Consider the following 23,561-nt stretch of genomic DNA (forward strand, 5'->3'; position numbering starts at 1 on the left):
GAGGGAGGGAAGGAGGAAACCATAAAACCCACAAATAAAAACAAATTTTAACAACTGTTATTTTATAAAAATACATGAGTTATTGGTTATAGGGTGATGCAGAGAAGAACCTAAAAACTCTTGGGTATATCTATAAAAAGAATTCTTTAATTGCTACTCCTATATTTCCCTGTCCCATGCCACTCCATGTCATTTTTCCTGAGCTCTATATTAAGATGGAGGGGGCTATTTGCCAGGAAACTGCTATGGAAGTTACATCTTAAATACAATGGTTCCTAAGGATGTTGGGGAAAAGCTAAATTCATGCATTGTGGCTGGGACTACAAATTAATACAACCACTTTAGAAACTAGTATGTACCCACACCATATGACCCAGCTATCCCACTCCTCATTATTTCTCCAAAAGGATTAAAATCAGCATATGATAGGGATACATGCATACCAATGTTTAAAGCAGTACAATTCCCAACAACCAATTTATGGAACCAGCCTAGGAATCCCTCAATAAATGAACAGATTAAGAAAATGTGATATATATACACAATGGAGTTTTACTTGGCCGTAAGAATGCAATGTCACTTGCTGGTAAATAAATGGAACTAAAGAACATCATGCTGAGTGACATAAGCCAGACTCAGAAAGTTAAGAGCAGAATGTTCTTTCTCTTTCATATGGAGAAGCTAGAGAGAAATAAGGAATTTAAAAATGGGGGTAAGGAGACACAAGAAGGTTTCATGAAAAATAGAAGGAAGTACAGTGGAGTACATAAAGGAAATTGATAGGGGAGGAGAGGAATGGGAAAGGGGAGAAACATATGAATGAAACTGACCAAACTATGTGATGTGCATATATAAATATATCACAATAATTCCACTTGTATGTATAACTATATAGCACTGATTAAAAACTTTTTTTAAAAAAATAGATAGTTCCTCTCATTTCTTCATTCCAAATCTTTATATTTTCAGAGACTATTAAAAGATTTCTGAGAAATAGTCATCTCTTTTAACTTAAGAGATCTCCAACTATGTGACATGTTAAAAAAAAAATGTTTGTTGGATCTCACTGGGAAACATTCTTGATAGTCTGATACAGAGGGATGGCAATTTTCTAATTTTATACAAAAGGGTTTTCTTAAATTTTTAATGCTTCTATTTCACTCAGCAGAGGCAAAAGTTAGGTAACCATAACTCAACCATATTTTCAAAGGAAGCCTTGTTAGCATGTATTTATAAAAGAAATTTTTCATTAATTTCAATCCAACTTGTAAGGCTAATTTTTAAACCAATTTTCTAAAAATTATGTTTTCAAATCAATGCTTTTCTCTTCAGGAAGGCACAATGCTCAATAACTATAATCATAAAAATAGAAGTCATTGCTTTATTAAATTCACAGCATTTTTTCCAACTTAACTTCAAATGAACTTTTCTATCTCTATAATCATAATAAACAAGACACAATATTCATAAATATTGCACAAACTTAAAGTTTTGATTCAGATTGAATAGATTTATTTAACTCCAGTCAACATTTTAATTCACTTTTCATTTAAACAAAACAGACTGCTAACCAGTAGAGAATTGACACATTCTGTATTCTCACTGACCACTTTTCTTCCCTTTCAATTTTGTGAAGGCTCTTGCTAGTTTTTTAAAAACTGAATAAGGGCTGGGGATGTGGCTCAAGCGATAGCGTGCTCGCCTGGCATGCGTGCGGCCCGGGTTCGATCCTCAGCACCACATACAAACAAAGATGTTGTGTCCGCCGAAAACTAAAAAATAAATATTAAAAAATTCTCTCTTGTCTCTCTCTCTTTAAAAAATAAAAATAAAAACTGAATAAAGTATACAATTGTCAATTACACATAAATTTTTTTAAATGGTCTTGATATTGTTCATAAAAGTTCATCATGTCACTTGCAGATGCATTATTATGATCTGTTCCAACATTATAGTCACTAAATTCTTACAACTTTACAGCACACACTAATCACTTAATGATGAATAATAAGTAGTCTTATTAATATATCTTCTCAGTTCACCTTAATAAGATTCAAAACTTTAAAAGATACCATTTCAAGGACAGTAGCTTTATCACTTCATCAAGATCATACATTTTTCAAAAGCAAGAAAACATTTTCTTATGACACTAGTACTACTGGTATGAATGTAAATGTACTTCTGAAATAGAGAACTTTTCACTTGGGTCAAAGCTTCACAAGTCATAGCCAATTAGAATGATTCCTGTTTTATCAATGTGAAGAAACAGAGGAGCTGCAAGGTCAGCTCAGATTTATTTAATTTTAAAGCTAGTTCTCTAAAACCTCACTGTCTACCCCAGTTTAATTTAAATGAACTATATGTTGTTTCACACAAGAATTAAAGCATATTGGAAAGGTTTAGGAAAGGAAATATGGGGAGAGGAATATATGTGTATATGTAAAAATAAACTTAGGAAAAGAACTCTAGAGGGTTATCAGTCAATTGTCCCTAACAAAAGGGAATACAATTCAAATTTCTACCTTCACCCTCATTCACAGATCCCCAATGAGGACTATAAACTGGGATGACCCCTTGAAGAGAAATTTAACAATACTTATTTGAAAGTGTATTTCTTTGACACATCAATCTCATTCCTAGAAGTTAATCCTATAGACGAACAACTACAAACAATTTAAATATCCATTAACAGAGGACTGATTTAATACATGGTAAAATATTATGAGGATATTTAAAAAAAAAAACAATAAGGGAAAGGGGATGAAAAAAGAACGAATACCAGTGAGCTCAATTATTATTTTGGGGGTGGGGGTACGGGGGATTGAACTCAGGAGCACTTAACACTGAATCACATCCCCAGCCATTTTTATTTTTTTACTTTGAGACTAGGTTTCACTAAGTTGCTTAGGGCCTAGTTGCTAAGCTGCTGAGGCTGGCCTCGAATTTGTGATCCTCCTATCTCAACCTCCCAAGTTGCTGGAATTATAAACATGTGCCATCCACACTCAGCTAAGCCTGCTTTTTAGGTGCTAATATGGAATATATCCAAGACATACTGTTAAATTTAAAAATAAAAAAAGCAGAATAATGTGCTTGATATGGTTCTGTGAGGTTTTTGTTAGAAGAGACATGTATACTCATATTTACAAAGAAAAATTTCTGGAATTTTTGTAAGCTATAAAGGTTGCTACCTCTAAAAAACAAAAATTCGTGAGGTAGGGAGAAAGGTCATTTGTCATTTTACAACATTCTGCAATATTTGAACTTTTTAGGATGTATACAAGTTACTTTAAAAGTTAAAAAAAAAGCTTAAGTCTGAAATATTTATTTTTTATGGAGACATTTAAAAAGGAATGTATTTATATATTGCTTCAGTGTTATCATTTTTTAGAGGGAGAAAAAGGAAATCACACATATAACATTCTTAATAAAAGAGGACTATATGTGTATATGTAAAAATATATTCATCCAATTAAAGATGAATAATTATTACAAAACAGCACCTGTATTATCACACCAGTGTTCATACACAGAATTTGCCCATTGGTCAATGCTTTGCACTGTTTCTAAACCTATTTTCCAACTTACACTTTATATTTTAAGAAGAGGTAAATAAATATATCAACAGTTTCACTGTATAAATTCTGGGCTGATTCCAGCTGTGTCTACAGATCTTTAAAGTTATTGGAGTGGAAGAAGAAATTCAAAAATATACATAATTGAAAAATTATCGCTGGCAATATAATTAGAACAAAAGACAAATTTTCTTGTCTACTTCTTGGTTCATTTATCAAAGTATTTATTAAGCTTACATTTGACTATTTAGCTTATGATATAACAAAATATTAAATAGCCTAAGGTTATTTATAATTTCTTAAGATATCTAATAGACTTCAATTTCTATAGAAAAGCTGTGCCCAGTTCTGTTTTAATTGCCTACACCAAACAACCCTTTCTCAGGGGCAGGGGCTGGGACTGTAGCTCAGTGGCCAAGTGCTTGCCTAGTATGTGTGAAGCACTGGGTTCGAACAGAAAAATAAATAAAATAAAGGCATATTGTCCATCTACACCTACAATTTTTTTTTTTTTCCCAAAAAACCCTTTCCCAAATGGCAAAGCACTCTGTCAAGGAATTCTCTCATATGCCTTAGCTAACCATTGAGAATTTTTTTTGTACTTTATAGTGCCTAGAAATACTACCTAACTTTCACATTTCTTCAGTTGCTCCTATAGAATAAATCTAAACTCATTAAAACTTCCTTTATAAGAATCTAAGGTTGTCATTCAATGTACCTTAAGTTTCAGAATTATTAAAATGGGAAAAATAACACCCCACTCTTAAGTCAAATAAATATTTAAAATTATAAATTAGGATTTATGACAGATGAAAGATTATTTCACAGAGGAGTGTACAATGCTTCCTTTATATGCCTCTAGGTTCTTTGCCCACTAAATTTATACTTACAAGGAGGTGGCATATAATGTCGACATGATGAGAGAGAGGGTTGTGGAGGGGGCTGGGGCTGGGGCTGTGCAACCATGCTTGATCCATAACCATCTATTGATAATGGCTGACTTGGGGCAGCAGCAGCAGCCTGATGGCCAAAGATTGCAGCTCGGGAAGAAGAAACAGGGCAGCAGGGGTCAAATGCAGATGCTCCGTGAAAACCACCACTTCCATGACTTCTGATACCACTGTTGCTCAGGTCTACTGGCAATGCCTGCTATATAAAGAGGAACTACATTTTATCTTTCTAAAGTTTTGTCAAAACATTATTTCATGTTATATTATAAAAGTACTCCTAAAACAACCTAGAAAAATAAAATCTTTGAATTTATTTGAAAATGGTAATTCTAAGTGTAAGGACCTACTGAACACCAAGAAAAATACAGCACAACTCGGACTGTGCAAATAGTGGGTTTATACCCAAAATCTAAAATCAAGTTTTAAAAATCAAGCATAAAATTACAAGATGAACAAAAGTTTAGCATATTATTTTAAGATCTATTTCTCTTACATTAGCCACATCTTAGAAAAAGAGAAACTTTAAAAATCTTATTTATATATTCTCCTTTACCTTCACATTCTGACCAGTAATTTAGAAAACATATCTTTAGAAAACATATCCTTTCATTAAAAACATTAAGGTACTAGATTAAAAGCTCATATGTCCCAAGTTTATAAACTGTCTGATTGCAAGCTTATTCAACTGAAACTATTAATAGTACAAACAAATCTACATTACCCCAAAGAAACAAAGGGCATAAGATTATCCAGGCTAAATCATGAATTAGCTTTGCCTCACTTGACAAACAATTATAAATTAGCTAGGTATGATGGTGCACACCTGTAATCCCAGCTACTTGGGAGGCTGAGGCAGGAGGATCACAGGTTCAAAACCAGCCTGGGCAATTTAGCACTCCTCTCAAAATAAAAAGGGCTGGGGATGTAGCTAGTGGTAAAGTATCCCTGGGTTTCATCCCCAATACCACAAAAAATAACAATTAATTAATTAATTAATTAAAATAAAATTAAACCAGTTCTTCTTTTTATCAGGAGTATAATTTTGTGGGAAAGTCTTGATTACTAAATTGGAAAATGAAACCATAGTACAGAACCCATCTTCATTAATCACTATAAGTTTTTTCCCAAAAAAGCACTTGGAAATACACAAATAATTCTAGTCTATAACAATCTAAGTTATACTTCAAAATAGAAAATAGAAGAATCTATAGATTCCCAACAAGTACAAATGAATGTTTCAAGAAATGGAAATGCTTATTATCTTGATTTGATCATTTCACACTGTATACATTTATCAAAATTATTGTAGTACATGCCATAAATATGTACAAATATGTATGCATTAAAATTTTTAATCCCAATTATTACACTTTTAACCTTAATCTAAAGAAGATTATTAAAAAAACAATTGTTTCTTTGTATTTTTAAATATATGCCTACTCTTAGGTTTAGTATTGCTGTGGTTTTCAAAATGTGATCAAAAGAAATAAAGATTCAGGACCGGATTTGTGGCTCAGTGGTAGAGTGCTCATCTTGCATGTGTGAGGCACTGGGTTCCATCCTCAGCACTACATAAAAATAAATAAATAAAATAAAGGTATTGTGTCCATCTAGAACTAAAAACAATATTAAAATAAATAAAGATTCAATGTTACATATGAATTATATATGAACTGTTCAATACTGGAAGCTGAGGGGGAGGGTGGAGGATGGGAAAGGCAGCGGAGCACAACAGACACTAGTATGGCAATATGTAAATCAATGGATGTGTAACTGATGTGATTCTGCAATCTGTGTATGGGGTGAAGGTGGGAGTTCATAACCCACTTGAATCAAAGTGTGGAATATGATATGTCAAGAAATTTGTAATGTTTTGAACAACCAACAATAAAAAATTAAAAAAAAAAAAAATACTGGAAGCTGAGGTACTAGAGATAAAAGCTAGGGTAATGATCAGTCAGAGGCCGAGGTCACCCAACAGTCCTCAGAGGAATGATAAAGGTCTTTTCACTTTAAAAGGGCTCCAGAATAAAGGACAACAAAAACAAAAATGCTAAAAGGGAAGGGGGAGTGAAGGTGCAAGCAGGAGCTGTATGAAGGAGAAAAAGAAAAGACTCTCTCCTCCATATTATGTGCACACAGTCTATTAAGTAAATGTCTGACTCACTGTATTTACCAATGAGTTGGCAAATGCAATTTATGTCCTCAATTCAGGTAAATAGGGTTTAAGAATAATATTGTGTGACACTGAATTTGTTTATGACTTACATCTTTTACCTACTGCCCTACTACTTAGATTAAAATTGGCAAATGAAATGGAATATTATCATCCTAAGAAAATGACGAATATTGTGTCACCAAGAGCTTGTCTTAATCTCTGTTCAAACATTAAGATAATCCCTCAAAAATAAAGTAGGGTGAAGGTCGTCCTCCAAGGGAACTTAGGGTAAAGTTAAAAGTAAAGACTAAAAGAAGGGGGCTGGGGATGTGGCTCAAGCGGTAGCGCACTCGCCTGGCATGCGTGGAGTGCTGGGTTCGATCCTTAACAACACATAAAAATAAAATAAAGATATTGTGTCCACCTAAAACTAAAAATAAATATTTTTTAAAAAAGACTAAAAGAAGGAAAAAAACAATAGTGAGAATCCTCTTCTTCACAATTCTTATTCTAGAAAGAAAAAGAGGGTACACAAGATGGGTTCAGAGATGGGAAATATTACTTTACACTGATTATAAAGGATGTATCATACCAATTATTGCTCAAAAGAGAAAGACATATGTAAGAGAGTAGTAAATTCTCTCAATAGAGTCACAGCCTAAATTTTCGTTGCCTGACCATAATCTGGCACAGTCATAAGACATCTACACAATCACAAATCCTCAGATTGCCTGTTAGCTTCTTCTATTTCTTAACTAAGCTTCAACTGGATACTATATGAAGTTAAATCTCATGAGGACATGGCTAATTTCAGAAGCTTTCCTATATATATTTTGAGCTTTCAAACTGGTTATCTTCAAAATCTCACTCTGTTTACCATAATACCCATTATATCCACTGAATAACTGGGATCCTGCTAATTCTTCTCAAGCTTTATTTGCAGTCCATCTAACCTCTATTTAGAGATGGCCAGATAGGTTACATCTATTAAACAGAACTGAAAGAGATTCTACCCATAATAATTATCTCATGCTGAAAGAAAACATTTTGTATGCAACTGATCTCTCAAACCGACTCTATTATTTATTAATTGAACAACAGAAAATTCTGTGACAGACTCATCTTTTAAAAGTTCTTTAACAAATGCAGGAGAAACTAGTATACCCATGTTTGAATAATTTTTCTGCAATTCTTATAAAAACTTCTTTGAACCCAATTTTCTAGTAAAAGTAAGCTTTACTTTTCAACAGACCCCTTCATTCAGTTCACTGAAGTTTTTCCTGATGCTACCAGTCACATATCCAAGGATGGAACAGTCCAGATTATTAGTTAATACTTAAACTGTAACCACAACCAAAAACATCTAACATAGGGGCTGGGGATGTGGCTCAAGCGGTAACACGCTTGCCTGGCATGCACGGGGTGCTGGGTTCGATCCTCAGCACCACATAAAATAAAAATGGAGATGTTGTGTCCACCGAAAACTGAAAATATTGAAAAATTCTCTCTCTCTCTCCTGCTCTCTCTTTTAAAAAAAAAAAAAAAATCTAACATCTCAATCATATTTTCTGCTAAACACTTCCAAATTTCCTCCTCATAACTGAAGGTAGCTTCATTTAAGGGAACAACCTCCTTCTTAATTATTTTTAATTGGTCAGAACCAAAACAGCCATCAAAATTTAAAGAGATGAATCAGGTATGGTAAGAAAGGCTCAGTATACAGAAAAGCAATTGCTCTGAATTTTCTTTTTGACTTTTTTCCCACCATATTACATGTCGAAGTTACAACTATTCCCTAAAATTACATCTTTTGTTTTTTCATAGCATATAATACCCACAATTTATAAAACGATTATACAGAAATAACCCAGCAAAAGCTAAAGTAGCAATATAATACCTGGCTTCATTTACTCATGTGACCATCAATACTAATTTAATATCATTTGACGTTTTAAGCACTCAACTAATAATATCAACAAATTGACTTAGTTATAATTTTTTGCTAGGGACATATTTGAGTTCTCTAAAACTAAGAACCTCATCTGCTTCTGAGAAACTTTGCTACATGTTTGCACCCGAGAAAGTTGTTTATTTCTAGTTGCTTGGAAGTTATAGTGAGCTCTAGGAGGTACAAAAAAAAAAAAAAAACTTAAGACTTTTCCAATTTCTCATTAATTAGGGACATTATATCTCAACACTTTATTTGAAATAAAATGCCAAAGATGTTTTACTTATACTCTAAAAATATCAAAAATCATTTCAGGCAGGCTGGGGTTGTAGGTGAGTGGTACAGTGCTTGCCTAGCACATGTGGGGCACTGGGTTCAATTCTCAGCACCACATATAAATAAATAAATACAAATAAAGGTGCATTGGTAACTAAAAAAATATTTTTTAAACATTTCACAATTTAAAAAGTGATTTTTACATTATCACTTCTAATTTTCCATTTTCTTATTCCCCTCAATTATGTTCAACAATTTAGATCACAATAAAAAAATTAAACTTTAAAGTATTTCACAGACCACTAAATTAGACCATTTCTGCATGCAAAAGTTATCATTAGGGGATTTTTCTACCTCCTGTTGAAGGCATCATGCTATATAAAAGAGAAGAAAGGAGGGAGAGGAAAGAAAGATTAATTCATCAGATTCCATACCTGGTCATGGTAGCTGGTACCAGAACTACTATTTGCTCCACAGGGTGCTTGTACTTGTGGAGGTCTTTCCACAGGGCAAGTAGGATCACTAAAAGAAGGAGAAACTGGGACAGCAGGATGGGGAGTGTGGTGGTGGTGGTGATGATGCTGAAAATGATGACCATGCTGCTGAAAACAACTTGTGTGCGGATGTCCTAATGCATGGTGATTCTGTGATGACCCTCCACATGGTGAATGCTGAGGACAGCAGGAAGGTAACCTTGGCATTGCAGGAGGGCCAGTTTCTGTTACAGCACTAGATGTAGTTCTCCTCGAGTCATCTTGAAACAGAAAATGCAAAGAATAATTGAATCACTAAATATCACTGTGTAAAAATAAGTACTATGTATACATAATTAACAAATATTTGGTAAATTAAATCTTTATAAATAAGAATGCTATTGTGCCACATTCTTAATATATACTTGATATAATTTTGAGCAATGGGATTCACTGGGATTTTCCTAAATGTCTATAAATTCTTGAGAAGATTCATATTTACAATTTACCATGATGTATAAATCTGGCAATAGATCATTTTTTTCTAGGTCATAGTGAATTATTAGTTACCAATAAAATTGCATTGCAAAAATTCCAAAATATCATGTGAATTCTTCCATTAAATGCTACAAAGCAAAGAATCTTCTGAATCCCAGGAATACCTAAAACCACATCATTCTCACGTAATACATACTTCTATGTACTTAAAATGTCTCCAGACAGTAAACCAGAACCCAAAATCTGGCTGAGTCTTATTAACTGCCAACATTCTTTCCTTTCCTTTTGGCCTATAAAGTTAGAACCAATAGAAGACTAACAGTATAAAAAAAAATGATATTAGTGTGTGTCTTATAATAATCTAGAAAACTAGTGTCAAATGGTGGAGGTAACTGCATGGAGTCAAGTGGACTTGGGTACTAATTCTAAGGCTAAACATGTATTTAAGGGGTAAAATGATTAACAGTATGGCTTCAAAATGAAGACTGGGCTTAAAAGCTCTGCCTCCTAGGATTCAACTTTGGCAAGGAGAAAAAGACTTGCTCTTTGGCCTGTAAGGAGCTCATTATCAAGCATGGAAAAAATTTAAAATATAAATCAACCAGTTGTAAAGATGTACTGGGTTCTAGCATAGCATAGAGGAATGTTGCAAAAAATATCATTCACTAGAATGTAAGCTCTAATAAGACAAAAATTTATGCTTTATTCCCAATGCTTAGAGCAATGCCTGATAACATAATATGTAAATATTTGTTATACAAATGAAAATAAACCTACACATGCATAATTCAAAAAGTACATGCAGAGGTCAGAAAATGAGCAGTTTTGAGCCAGATGAGTCTGAGATGAGTGCACTATGGTCCAAGGTGATATTCAAGAGGTAGTTAGATATGAAAATTTAAAACACAGTGACAAATGGAGGATCATCACATCAGCATGTTGGTGATAGTTTGTAAAAACACCTGCAGTTATGAGATGGGCCAATGAAAAAAAGGGATGAGAACACAACTGAGAAGAAATGAATATGAAACAGAGATTATTACCAGAATTTAAAGACCATGTTTGTTCATTCAGAAAGGAGTCAGAAGCACAAAGCAAAGAGTTTTGGTAAAGAAAATCCACTTTAAATGCACGCAGACTTTATACAAGTATACCTTTACATGCAATAAAAACAGAACCAGTGAAGATGTTAAAGACACAGAGAATATAATTGTTAAAGCAATGACAAGAGAAGGGCTAAGAGAGAGCACAGCTAAAAGAAGGACCAAGAAAGGAGTTAGTAGACCAGGAGTTAGGAAAGAATAGGTATAGATATACAAAAATTATTATGGAGGAATTGGAAGTTGCATAGTTCATGTTTGATAACCTTCATTTTTTATTTCTTTCTTCCTGGAGGATGAAAGCCTTGAGAAAAAGAAGAGAGTTTTGGAAAAGCCACTGAGGGGAAGGAAAGGGAACTGATCAAGAAATATTTACCACTGAAAGTCCAAGACTAGATACTATAAATTGATAGAGGCACCTCTCTGCTTGGACGTTTTTATGGGAATCATTTAGGACTTTGGTTAATGGCATAAGTGATTCAAAGTTGAAAATATGTAAAAAGTGGGAGAAGGCAAGTTTTAGGAGAAAATAGTTAAACTGATGCATATGGTATTGGAAGGAAACAAAGAAAGCTGTATTGAGTATATTTAATGTAGTCTGACAACCTATATTGACTTGTACCAGGTTTATGCAGCCTACCAATCTGGCTTGGGACAATGCTGTCCTGATGTAAAAATACAACATGAACAAGTCTATCTCAAAGAGTCATCAGCATGGAGCAATATCAAGAAAGGGTCATTCCGGGGCTATAGTTCTGGCTCAGTGGCAGAGCACTTGCCTAGCATGTGTGAGGCACTGGGTTCAATTCTCAGCACCACATATAAACAAACATCAACAACTTAAAAAAAAAAAAATCCAATTTAAAAATTTTTTTCAAAAAAAAAAAAAAGTCATTTATTTAGAACTTAGGTAGAGAAATTATTACCTAAGAAATTAAATGTGAGTTGTAAATAAACAGAGATCTTGAAATAAATTAAGACATATGTAAATGAAAGCTTTGGGACTATTTTGAAATAAAGTTGGGTCTATGTGACATAAAAAGTAGATAAGAATAAAGTTACATAAAACTACCAGGAGACAGAATGAATGAGAAAAGTTCAAATCCTTTCTCGGAGATCACTGTCCTCCATCAAGGTATTCAAATTTCTAGATTTGTTCATTTGTAAAATGAGAAGAGTAATGCCAATACCAAGAAATTTTAAAGGATTAAATGATAACATGTAAAATAACATCGAAGTACTGAGGGAAAGAATATATACTCAATAAAAGAAATAAAAGCCCATTTTCATTTCTGCCTCCATTTTTCTTTTCAGAGTATTTAAAAGATACCCCTAGGAAATCTAAATTCTGCTATTAGTTTTTCAGAGAAAGGAGTACTTTCCTAATCCAGCCACAAGTAATTTTCCAACTTGCTGAATGCAAGTTATAAGAATAGCATAAAATTAAATGAGATATTATTAAAAGAAGAGAAATCATATAAATCATAAGGTAGTTTCATCAACAAATGGTGATTCAGTCAATCTGAATTGCTACAGGGTCTATGTTGACCCTCTTTTATATATATGTATGTAAATGGACACAATAACTTTATTTTGCTTATTTAGATTTTTTAAGTGGTACTGGGGATCAAACTCAATGCCTCATGCATGCTAGGCAAGCGCTCTACCACTGAGCCACAACCCCAGCCCTATGTTGTCTCTCTTAATAAGCAGCTAACAAGTTCCTATCTCTATACTATTGTCCAAAAGAGAGTGTTACCTTGAGGTTCAGTTAAACATCTGATAAAGAGGGCTAAAAATATAACTCTAAGTGAAAATCAAGAAATAACTTGCAATAGACATAAAATTATAAAACTCTTCAGGGGTAGTATAGCTCTCAATGATAAGAGTGTATACTTAGCATGTAAAAGGCCCTGGGTTCAAAACCCAGCAGCAAAACAAAACAAAGGAATAAATCTTTGTGACCTTGGATTAGACAATCATTTATCTTTTTTTTATTTATTTAATTTTGTTTATTGCATTTACAGCTGTATCAAGTTTTTTGTTGTTGCTGTCTTTTTTTTTTTTTTTTTTTTTTTTTTTTTNCTGTTCAAACATTAAGATAATCCCTCAAAAATAAAGTAGGGTGAAGGTCGTCCTCCAAGGGAACTTAGGGTAAAGTTAAAAGTAAAGACTAAAAGAAGGGGGCTGGGGTTGTAGCTCAGTGGTAGAGCGTTTGCCTAGCATGTGTGAGACACTGCATTCGATTCTCAGCACCAAATATAAATAAATAAAATAAAGGCCCATCAACAACTAAAAAAATATTTAAAAAAAAAAAAAAAGTTAAGGTACGGGGGCTAGGGTTGTGGCTCAGTGGTAGAGCACGTGCCTAGCATGTGTGAGGCCCTGAGTTCAATTCTCAGCACCTCATATAAATAAAAATAAAGGTCCACTGACAACTAAAAAAGATATTTTAAAAAAATGAGAAAACTTTCTAAAAATAAATATATAAATAAAGTTAAGGTAAGCATACATATGGATATATACACACACAGTAGGAACAAATATTAAGCACACAAATATTTAGATCAAAATATAAAATTTTTTTAGTACCTGGGAAGTTTCTCATTCTCCTTCTCAAGCCATATTTCTGTCTAAATAACCCCCACTCCAGTCTTCATTGCCATAGTTTTTTCTGTTGTTGTTTTTAACAAAGAACTCTTTTTTTTAAATCTGTTCTTTGTAGACATACTTGACAGTTGAGTATATTTTGACATATCATACATACGTGGAGTATAACTTTCCATTCTTGTGGTTGTACACAATGTGGTTGTACACTGGTTGTGTATTCATACATGAACACAGGAAAGCTATGTCCAATTCATTCTACTTAGATAACAGATTCTTAGATACAATGCCAAAACAACAAGAGAGAGAAAATGGGCATCATCAAAATACTAAAACTTCCACCCTCATTTTCAATTATTTTGAGTGTATATCTTGGAGTGAAATTGATGAGTCATATGTTATCTCTATTTGTTTCTGGGGGTTGAACCAGGGGTGCTCTATATTCTTGAGCTATATCTGCAATTCGTCTATCTATCTATGGAGAGAGGGTCTGACTCAGTTGCCTGAGCTGACCTCCAACCTATGATCTTCCTGCTTTAGCCTTCTTTATAGTTGGAATTACAAGCAAGTAGCATTACAAACATGAACCATTGCACCAGGCTATGTTGTTTTTGTTTTTGTTTACTTTTTGTTTTGTTGTGTTGTGTTTTGTTACCAGGGATTGAACCCAGGGGTTCTTAACTACTAGAGACATCACCAGTCTGTTTTTTTGAGACAGGGTCTCGCTGATTTGCTGACGCTGGTTTTACAGGCGGGCACCACCATGCCTGACTGCTATGTTAAACTTTTTGAGGAACTGCCCAAGTGTTTTCTTCAGCGGCTATGCCATTTGTATTCTTTAGACGCATTTTGCAAGGGTTCCAATTTCTCTGCATCATACCAGCTCTGGTTATTCTAGTTTTTACATTACAGTCACCCTAGTAGGTGTTAAGTGATATCTCACTATAGTTTTGATTTGTATTTCACTAATAACTAGCGATGGTAAACATTTTACATGTGATTCTTTGGAAAAAATATCTACTCAAGTCTTTTGCCCATTTTTAAACTAGATAGTTTTTGTTTAATTTTCACAGTTCTTTACATATTCTGGGTATTAGAATCCTTCTTCAGATATGATTTGCAAGTATTTTTCTTGCATTCAATACAATGTTTTTCACAAACTTGATAGTCCTTTGATGGATCAAATTTTTTAAATTCTGATGAAGTTCAATTTACCTAGTTTTCTTTTGTTGCTCATTCATGTGTTTGGGTATCAGTCATTTACTTTTCCCTAAGCTCATTTAGTTATGCTATAATACTTTGGTCACATACAGTACACAAATTCAAATATGAAATCATAGTCTAATTCTAATAAATACTATTTTGCTCACATATGAAAGTTTATTAAAATATTAAGAATATGCTAAAGATGTAGCTCAGTGATAAAGTGCTCCTAGGTTCAAATCCCAGTACTAAAAGAAAAGGATATATAACATGTACTTGCTAATATAGCTAAAAACTTAAATTTAAAACAATGTTTTCCCTAACAAAAATAAAACGACAAAAGTCCTCCCCCACCAGGCCATCACACACTTTTTTTTACATACCTACTATAGAAGTACCAGTTGCACTATTGCTTGTAAGAGTAGTTGAAGTCTCTGATACTGTGGAAGGCTGACTACTGGTGACAGCTGATGTAGTATCAGAGGCCTGCTCAGAGGTAGATGGATTTGAATTGTTAATGGAAGCACTAGTAGTTTGTGACTCCATTCTTGCAGAAGTGGTTGGTACTACAGTAGGTTCTATAAAATAAAATTTTTTGTCTACTTAACATTTTGCAACAGATTAGTAATGGTTATATTTTAATCCATGCTAATATCTTTTTGTTAATTACTAAAGTAAAACAGGTTAAAAACATAAACTCTCTTGGAATATATTTTTAAAAAACCATTTTATGTAGAAAAAGCTTTCATAAAGAAAACATTCATAGGGGCTGGGGTGGTAGCTCAGTGATAGACTAGCATGTGCAAAGCACTGGGTTCGATTCTCAGCACCGCATAAAAATAAATAAAATAAAAGTCTATGACAACTAAAAAATATTTTTAAAAATTCAGAAAGCTAAACCACAAGATCAAACTGAGTAAAATATTATTGCATTTAAAAACTGTAACACACATGCATTTAGATTATCGAAAAGGTTTTTAGATAACTACTAAGTTCTCTCATCTGTCACAAACAAGAAAAGAGTAAATGAAAAACAAAGAGTTCTTCTGCCATGCCTGTACACTTGATCATAGGCTGTCAAAACAAAAATTGCACTTCCCCTGGCGCAGTAAATTCCAAGATCAGACAGTTTGGACAGCAATTCTGATTTCACCACCACAGTATGACTGTAGATAATTTATTTTTACTAGTCTCCACTTCCTCATCTGTAAAACTAGAAAAGTAATAGAATTTTCTTCCTTTTAGAAATGTTAGGATGACCTGAGATCACACATATAATACCCTTCATATAATGCTTTAACATACATAATCCCTTAATAACATTAGCTATGGGTTTTTATATCTATTTTAATCTTATTTTCCATGCCTGTTTATATTTTCAAGTTTTTATAAATGTAAAAAAAACACACAGATAAAAGGTAAATTAAAATCTTTACTAATATTAATATTCATGAAGACTTTTTAATAAAACTTAAAATACAAATGAATTAAATTTCAAACATAAATATAAAATGGTTGCTTATTTCATTTTGAGCCAGGCACAGTGGCATGAACTTATAATCCTAGCATCTTGAAAGGCCAAGGCAGGAGGATCGCAAGTTCAAAGCCAGCCTTAGTAACTTAGTGAGGCCCTGAGCAACTTAGCAAGACCCTGTCTGAAAATAAAAAATTAAAAAGCGCTGGGGATGGGTCAGGGTTGTGGCTCAATGATAGAGTGCTTGCCTAGCATGCATGAGACAGTGGGTTCAATCCCTGGCACCACATTTAAAAAAAAAGGTAATTAAAAAGAAGTGGGGGCGTTGCTGGGATGTGTCTCAGTGATAAAGCCAAAAAATTAAGATATTTCATTTTGCCAGGCATGGTGGTAATCCCATCAATTTGGGAGGCTAAGGCAGGAGGATCATAAATTCAAGGCCAGCTTCAGCAACTCAGCAAGGCCTGCCTAAGCAGTAACTCAGAAAAACTTTATCTCAAAATTAAAAGTAAAGAGCTGGGGACATAGCTCAGGAGGAAAGCCCCTGATATTCAGTGCCCAATATTCCCACTCAAAAACAATTCATAATTCTTCATAATTCTACAGTTACTATTCCAACTTACCATCTTCATCAACAGTAAGGTCTACAACTTCTGCAGCATTCTGCCTCAAGGGCTGTATAACAGTAGAAATCCTACTGCGGTTCCGTGGCTCCTGTGGTCGACCTGTATGAGAACTTGAACCTTGGCTCCAATGAGATCTGGAGTGTCCAAGGGTTGAACGAGACCTTAAATGACATCAATATTAAATTAATAAATAAAGAATTAAATTTAGTCACCCCAGAAATCACTTCTTTTGAAAAAACAAGTTCTTAATGCAAGAATTCTCAAAAGTAATAATGGAAATAGAACAAAAAATTATGACTAGGATAATGCCTGGCACTCTAATAAACTTTGCTGAATGAATACATCACCAATAGACCAAAAAAAAGTAAAAAATGCTATGTTAGAGCCAGGCACACACCTGTAATCACAGCTACTCAGGAGGCTGAGGCAGCCTCAGCAGTTTAGGCAGACCCTGTCTCAAAATTTTAAAAAAATAATAATAATAACAAGGGCTAGGGATGAAGCACTGTGCTTCAATCCCCAATACCAGGGTAGGGAAAAAAAGAAAAAGAAATACTATGTTGGACCAATAGTATAATATACAGGATTCTGTTTTAAGAACATTGCTCTCTTCAACTATTATTATTGACTATTCACCTTGATTATAATTAACTATTTACATTTTATAGTTAACTCAAAATTACTTACCATAAAGAATTTTTAAAAAATACACACTTATGTCCACAATATCTTGTATGTTTAGACCAGGCTGGGTTTGTAAAACACAATTTTGGTAACCCTAAACGAAGCTAAGCTTCTGATATTGTCCTAAGAGAATACAACTGACACCAGAGAGATATCCTGGGGTTAGCATAAGTAAAGACACTGTGTAGCTAGTTTATAGTTTGATAGCCATAAGAGCATCACTTGTCTGAGCTGCTTTATCCTTATAAAGCATCCGATCACAAACCCTAAACCTTTTTTGTTTTTCACCTTTTAATTATATGGTACAGTATTCTTCTTAATTACTTATAGGTACACAGATATTTTAAAGGATTGACTATGATTCTAGACTGAATGTATACATGTATAGTATGTAGATGATGCAATCCTAAGGCCCAGAAGAAAAAATAAATTGCTTTTAGAAAGGTGGGGCCAATAGAACACAGGTGCTTATGCAGTTTGTTTTTTGTCTCCTGCCCAAATTGAATGTAAAACTGATACAAGCATTTGATCAGCATGTATGGAAAAGTTGAACCAACTCCATTAACATACAATGTCATCAAGGGTGGCGAGTTTGCATACCCAGGAAACAACCCCAAACTTCAAACTGGGATGAAAAATGCCCTTAAAAACTATACAGCCCAGGAGTTAAAAATTTGAGTTCAAATTTTAAAATGAATCAATCCCCAATACCACAAAAGTTAAAAAAAAATTAGTCCATCTCCAATATTTGTATATTATTCACATTTAAATTTCAAAGGAATTCACTACTTCTCTTTATCATAAAATAAATCAAATTTTATAAAGGATTAAGTAAAATTATTGGTTACCTACAGCAATGACTCTTAGGCTCTCACTGCTTACTTTAAAAAATTCTGAGCACGAAATTCTAGCTCTGTTGGTCTAGACAAGGTGTAGGCAACAATATATCTTTATTTTATAATTTTCCCAGGTGAGTCAAACACAGCCTGGTTTGAAAACAACTGATCTAGTATAAGCATGCTTAAATTAGGTCTCTAAGAAAAAAATTATCTGTAGCACAAGTTTAAATAGTAAGTTTAATAATCAAGTTTAAGTAATCATTTTGATAACTTCAAACATACAGCTAGGAATTAAAATCTCACCTATAGCTTTCTCCAACTGTTACAATCTCCACTTCACTGTCAGTTGAGGTAACATTAATTTCTTCATTGGCAGTGACCTGGGGAGTGAAGGAAGCTTCTATCACCACAACATCTTCATCAATACTTCCTAAAAACAAACAAACAAACAAAATATTTAAAGAACATCCATTTGTTAACTAATTAACAAGGCAGAAATTTTCATTTTTACCTGAAGACTATGAAATTCATGATGAAAGGAGAATTGTATAGTAATTTATTTTGGATAGATACTCAAAAGAAGAGACAATTTCTGCTATGACTTCAGAAATTTTAAGCATGACTACAAATGCAAGGAGCAGAAACAAAAGCAACTGGCTGCAAAAAGATACTTTTGATAGTTAACTAGCACCTACATGTTGAGTAGTTACAGTACTGTATTTAATATATGTAAAGAATATGAGCTCTGAATTGGAATTAGGTCTGAATTACAAATATTGCTTACTGTGTGCCTGGGCAAGTCTTTAGAATTATTGAAGAAGCTTCAGTTTCTTAATAGGGCTTAACATTCAGGATATTATACATGACATAGAGTTTGTGCTTGCAAATCAGAAATATACACTTTAAAGTGGGTGAATTTGTTTTCTACTCTTAATATTCTTATTGTGGGAACATTCTTATCAAGACATTTGTATTATCAGGTAACAGAGGATGTTTTTTTAAAAAAATCATCAGGTGATAATCCTTTCAGATTTGTGAAAAATCCAGTAAGAAAATACACAACTTTTATTTTTTAACAATTTTAACCATTTTTAAGTTTAGCAACATTAAGTATATTTGAAATGTTATGAAACATCTCTAGTACCTTTTCATCATGCCAATCTGAAGCTATACCCATTATGCCCACCCATCCCCCCCATAGCACCATCATCATTCTACTGTTTCTGAGAATATGACTACATTAGATGCCACATAATAGAATTACATAGTATGTGTCATTTTGTGAACAGCTTTTAATGGTTGCATAGTTCCCTTTGTATGGATAATTTCACATGCTGAAAGACCTACAATATTCACTTATCCTTGCATATGTTTCCACGTTTTCTGAGGGAAATGAGAAACTGCCAACACAGATTACTTCTGGATAATAAAGACTGGACCCTTTGAAAAGGAGATAAGTTTTACATCTTATTTTCTCAGTACTTTAAAATTCCACACCATGTGAATGCTATTATTAAATCTTTATTTAAAAAAAAAAAAAGCTGATTCAAAACAAAATACTTGTCCAGAAATCAGAAAACATCAAGGGTACTTCATTTAAACTTTTTAGATTTATGTTTCCAGAAATAAACATTTAAGGGCCTAGATGTAGCTCAGTAGTTAAGTGCCTCTGAGTTCAATTCCCAAAAACCAAAACATAAATAAAAATAATGTAATTGAAATACTTTAATTCTACCAAGAAACATGATTTTTAAATGCTATAATAAGTATTAAAAAAGATTTTAAAATGCATTACATTTGCACTAAACTTGATACTTAAGAATATAAAAACCCTTTCCTTCCCAGAAACAGACCTTCATTTACTATATTCTCACTCCTCTACAAATATCAGCTCCTTAGAAACTTCTATTCCAATTATCAACCACTCTGCCTCACTAATTTCAAGAAACTGGGCTCTAACGCTCCCTCCCCTAACACTAGAGTCTTCGGATCCTGACCATATGAAAAAAATGTGACAATTAAGCAAGACAAGTCCTTTTTTTCACCTCCCTCTTTCTCAAGAGACCTCAAGAAGCAATTGCTATACATTTCTCCCAGTTACAAGTGATCTCAATGAAGTCTTCTTAAAACAAATATTCAAATAGTTTTTTAAAAAAAAAAAATGAACTAAATATGGCCAAATAAGAACAAGGTTACGGATTTTAGGGTTCTGGAAAAAAATAGAAAAACAAAAATGAAAAAGGAAGATACTCATATGGAAGGAGAGAGAGACAAGAGAAGGAAAATGGCACATATGGATAGTAGACTAATAGGCTTTGACCCTGACAAACAGAACATCAGGCAAAAACTGGGACAGCTTTGCATCAGTCTTAGAAAACGTATTCCTGGTCCTTTGAAAAGCTCTCCCTATGACCCAATTCCCTTATTCCCTAAATTCAAAAGAAATTAATCTAGTTCCCTCAGTGAAGACTTAGCTCTTTAATATTCATTCCAATACAACTCTTTAAATTACAAGTACAGAAATGATGCATTCTATTGGGATGGTCTGTATACATGAAAAATACTTATACTTCAGAATTATCTGCGCATTCTTAGTGCACTTAAATATAATATCTATTGATATGAAATGTGCATGAAAGCACATATGCAAGTGCTATTCCTCCATCATCTGCTTTGCTGAGCACTGTCATAATCAAAAGTTTATTAAGTCCTGATATTTAAATAAGCTACCAAAAACTTCAAAGTATTTTTCGGCTTGACATGACAAAGTGACAATGGATAATAAAAACAATGTACTTAAAAGAACTATTAAGCAGTCTTTTTTAGTGACTAAAGTTGTTGCATGATTAAATGAGAAAAAAATCCATCATACAGTATCTGGAAAAATATTCACATAAGTTAAACATACTAAAGTACTACAGGGAAAAAATATTAGTACCATAAATCAACAACTCACCTAAAATATAATCTAATTCTATCCAAAATGGTATAAGTAATTAATCTAAAAAGAAAAAAGCAACCAATTCTGATTTTATTTTTGTCATAGAAATATTTTTTATTTTTTTCTTGGAATTAGATAATATTATAGTTGGTAATTTATGTGGTTTTAAAAATAAGTCAATAGAACTTTATATTCTCTTTAAAGATGATAAAAGCTGTAAGTCAAAACCCTAAGTCATAAAACCAAGAAAATAAGTATAAATACAATGCAATACTTTTCATGTTTTACCAAAACATTCTTACCTGAGGGAGCAGCTGGATTGTTTTGGTGGTTTTCACTAGCAGAAACAAACAAATCCTCCTCTCCTTCAGTTGAAGAGCTGGAAGAGGATTCACTGCTGAGGTCATTCTCACTGGAACTACTAGAACTGGGTAGTAATGCATATTTTCTTCGGGCTAACACTTCTCGTTTTTTCCTCTGCATTAATATCCTCTCTTTTTGTTTCTGTGTCCTCTGTGAGGAATTATTTTTTACAAATCTCTTTCTGCATGGAAGTCTCCTTAATGAACTGCTATGAAAACAAGGTCTTTTCATTAACAATCCCGACACAGATTCTGTCTCAGTTCGAGGCCACTTTTGGGAACGTGCACTATGACTTCTACTTTTAGCACTCAAAATGGTCTGGGAATGTCTTACAGAGACTTCTTTATCCTCATCTGAAGTCACAGTATCAGAGTCTCCAAAATGCAGACTAGATGAAGGAGAAGAAAGACAATCACTGAAGGAGGAATCATTATCTTCATCACTTGGTGTTTCTAGGTGTTGCCTCAATCCTAATATTCCCTGATTCTCTTTCACACAATTCTGCATATATGAAGGGCCAGCCTGCTGGCTTTTGCGTTTTTTTCTCACAACAACACTTTTTTCTTGTTCTTGCTGGTTACCATTCCTGTCCTTCTCTTGTTTTTGCGAATCATCACACAAGTGAGAGAATTCATTCCCCACTTTACTATTAATCATCTCAACTTCTGCAGGAAAACTTTTGGCTGCCCCAATGGGCTCTGGATGTAGAAGGACCCCTTTCAGACTCTCCTGTGTCTTTGGTGCATCAGAAGGAATCTCACTCTTCATATCCACTTTTAAGGTATAAAGCTTGTTATATTCAGGAGTCCATTGAGACATGGGAAACTTTAAGGTAGGCCTAGAAGAAACAATAAGATATTTTAAAGACTTTTAACAGGTTTTATCACACTACTTATTTGAAGAGTTCTTGAATTCCATTAAGAACATCCCTTATAATACGGCAGAATTGTCTTTTCCTTATCAGGATTCAATATGGCCATCACGAGTCATTTTACTGTTCCTATAAAACATTTTTCTGTGATACTTCTGCTTGTGGCCCCCATTTTTAGAAATGCAGAAGCTATCACAGAACATTGGCCTACTTGGAAAAGTTGTATTAACAAAAAAACTAATCTTACTGTATGATTTGGTTATAATCAAATACTTTCTTCAAAACTTACATAATAAAAGTAGAAAAAAAGGATTAGAATTCAAAACAGGACCATATGATTCAGCAATTCCACTACTGGGTATAAATCCAAAGGAAACAAAATTGGTTTGTCAAAGAAACATCTGTACTATTATGTTTACTGCAGCACTATTCATGATAACCAAGAAACAGAAACAACCTAGGTGTCCATCAACTAATGCATACTTAAAGAAAATGTGTTATATTTGCACCATGGAATATTATTCAGCCATAAAAAATGAAATTCCATCACTTGTGACAACACAGATGAAACAGGAGATCATTATGTTAAGTGGAATAAACCAGACAGAAGGACAAGTTCTTCATGATCTCACTCATATGTGGAATCCAAAAAAAGATTCTCTCACAGAAGTTGAGAGAAGAATACTGGTCACCAGAAGCTGGGGAAGGAAGAATAGGGAGAGGTTAATCATCAATGGGTACAGTTTTAGTTAGATAGGAATAAGGAGTTCTGGTTGTGCTAATGCACAAGGTAACTATAGACAATGATAATGTAATGTATATTTCAAAAAGCTAGAAAAGATTTTGAAGATTTACACCATAAAAAATGATGAATGTTTGAGGAGATACGTTTAACCTTATTTAATCATTATGTAATGTATACACGTATCAGAACATCACAATTTTTAAAAATTAAATTTTAAAAAAGTATAAAAA

General features: G+C 33.4%; 1 protein-coding gene across 1 annotated transcript in view; it reads right to left on the reverse strand.

Moving 5' to 3' along the window:
* Positions 1-23,561, reverse strand: part of Rnf111 (ring finger protein 111) — a 64,921-nt gene that overhangs the window by 16,395 nt on the left and 24,965 nt on the right. The window contains exons 2-8 of the mRNA XM_048793240.1: positions 21,655-22,553; positions 18,715-18,841; positions 16,886-17,049; positions 15,172-15,366; positions 9,342-9,661; positions 4,466-4,724; positions 2,523-2,573 (exon numbers count right to left, since the gene is read on the reverse strand). Of these exons, the coding sequence (XP_048649197.1) occupies positions 2,523-2,573; positions 4,466-4,724; positions 9,342-9,661; positions 15,172-15,366; positions 16,886-17,049; positions 18,715-18,841; positions 21,655-22,534 (1,996 nt within the window). The 5' untranslated portion in view covers positions 22,535-22,553. The remainder of the gene's footprint in view (positions 1-2,522; positions 2,574-4,465; positions 4,725-9,341; positions 9,662-15,171; positions 15,367-16,885; positions 17,050-18,714; positions 18,842-21,654; positions 22,554-23,561) is intronic.

This window comes from Marmota marmota, unplaced genomic scaffold (genome assembly GCF_001458135.2).
Source record: "Marmota marmota marmota unplaced genomic scaffold, marMar, whole genome shotgun sequence".
Lineage (NCBI taxonomy): Eukaryota > Metazoa > Chordata > Mammalia > Rodentia > Sciuridae > Marmota > Marmota marmota.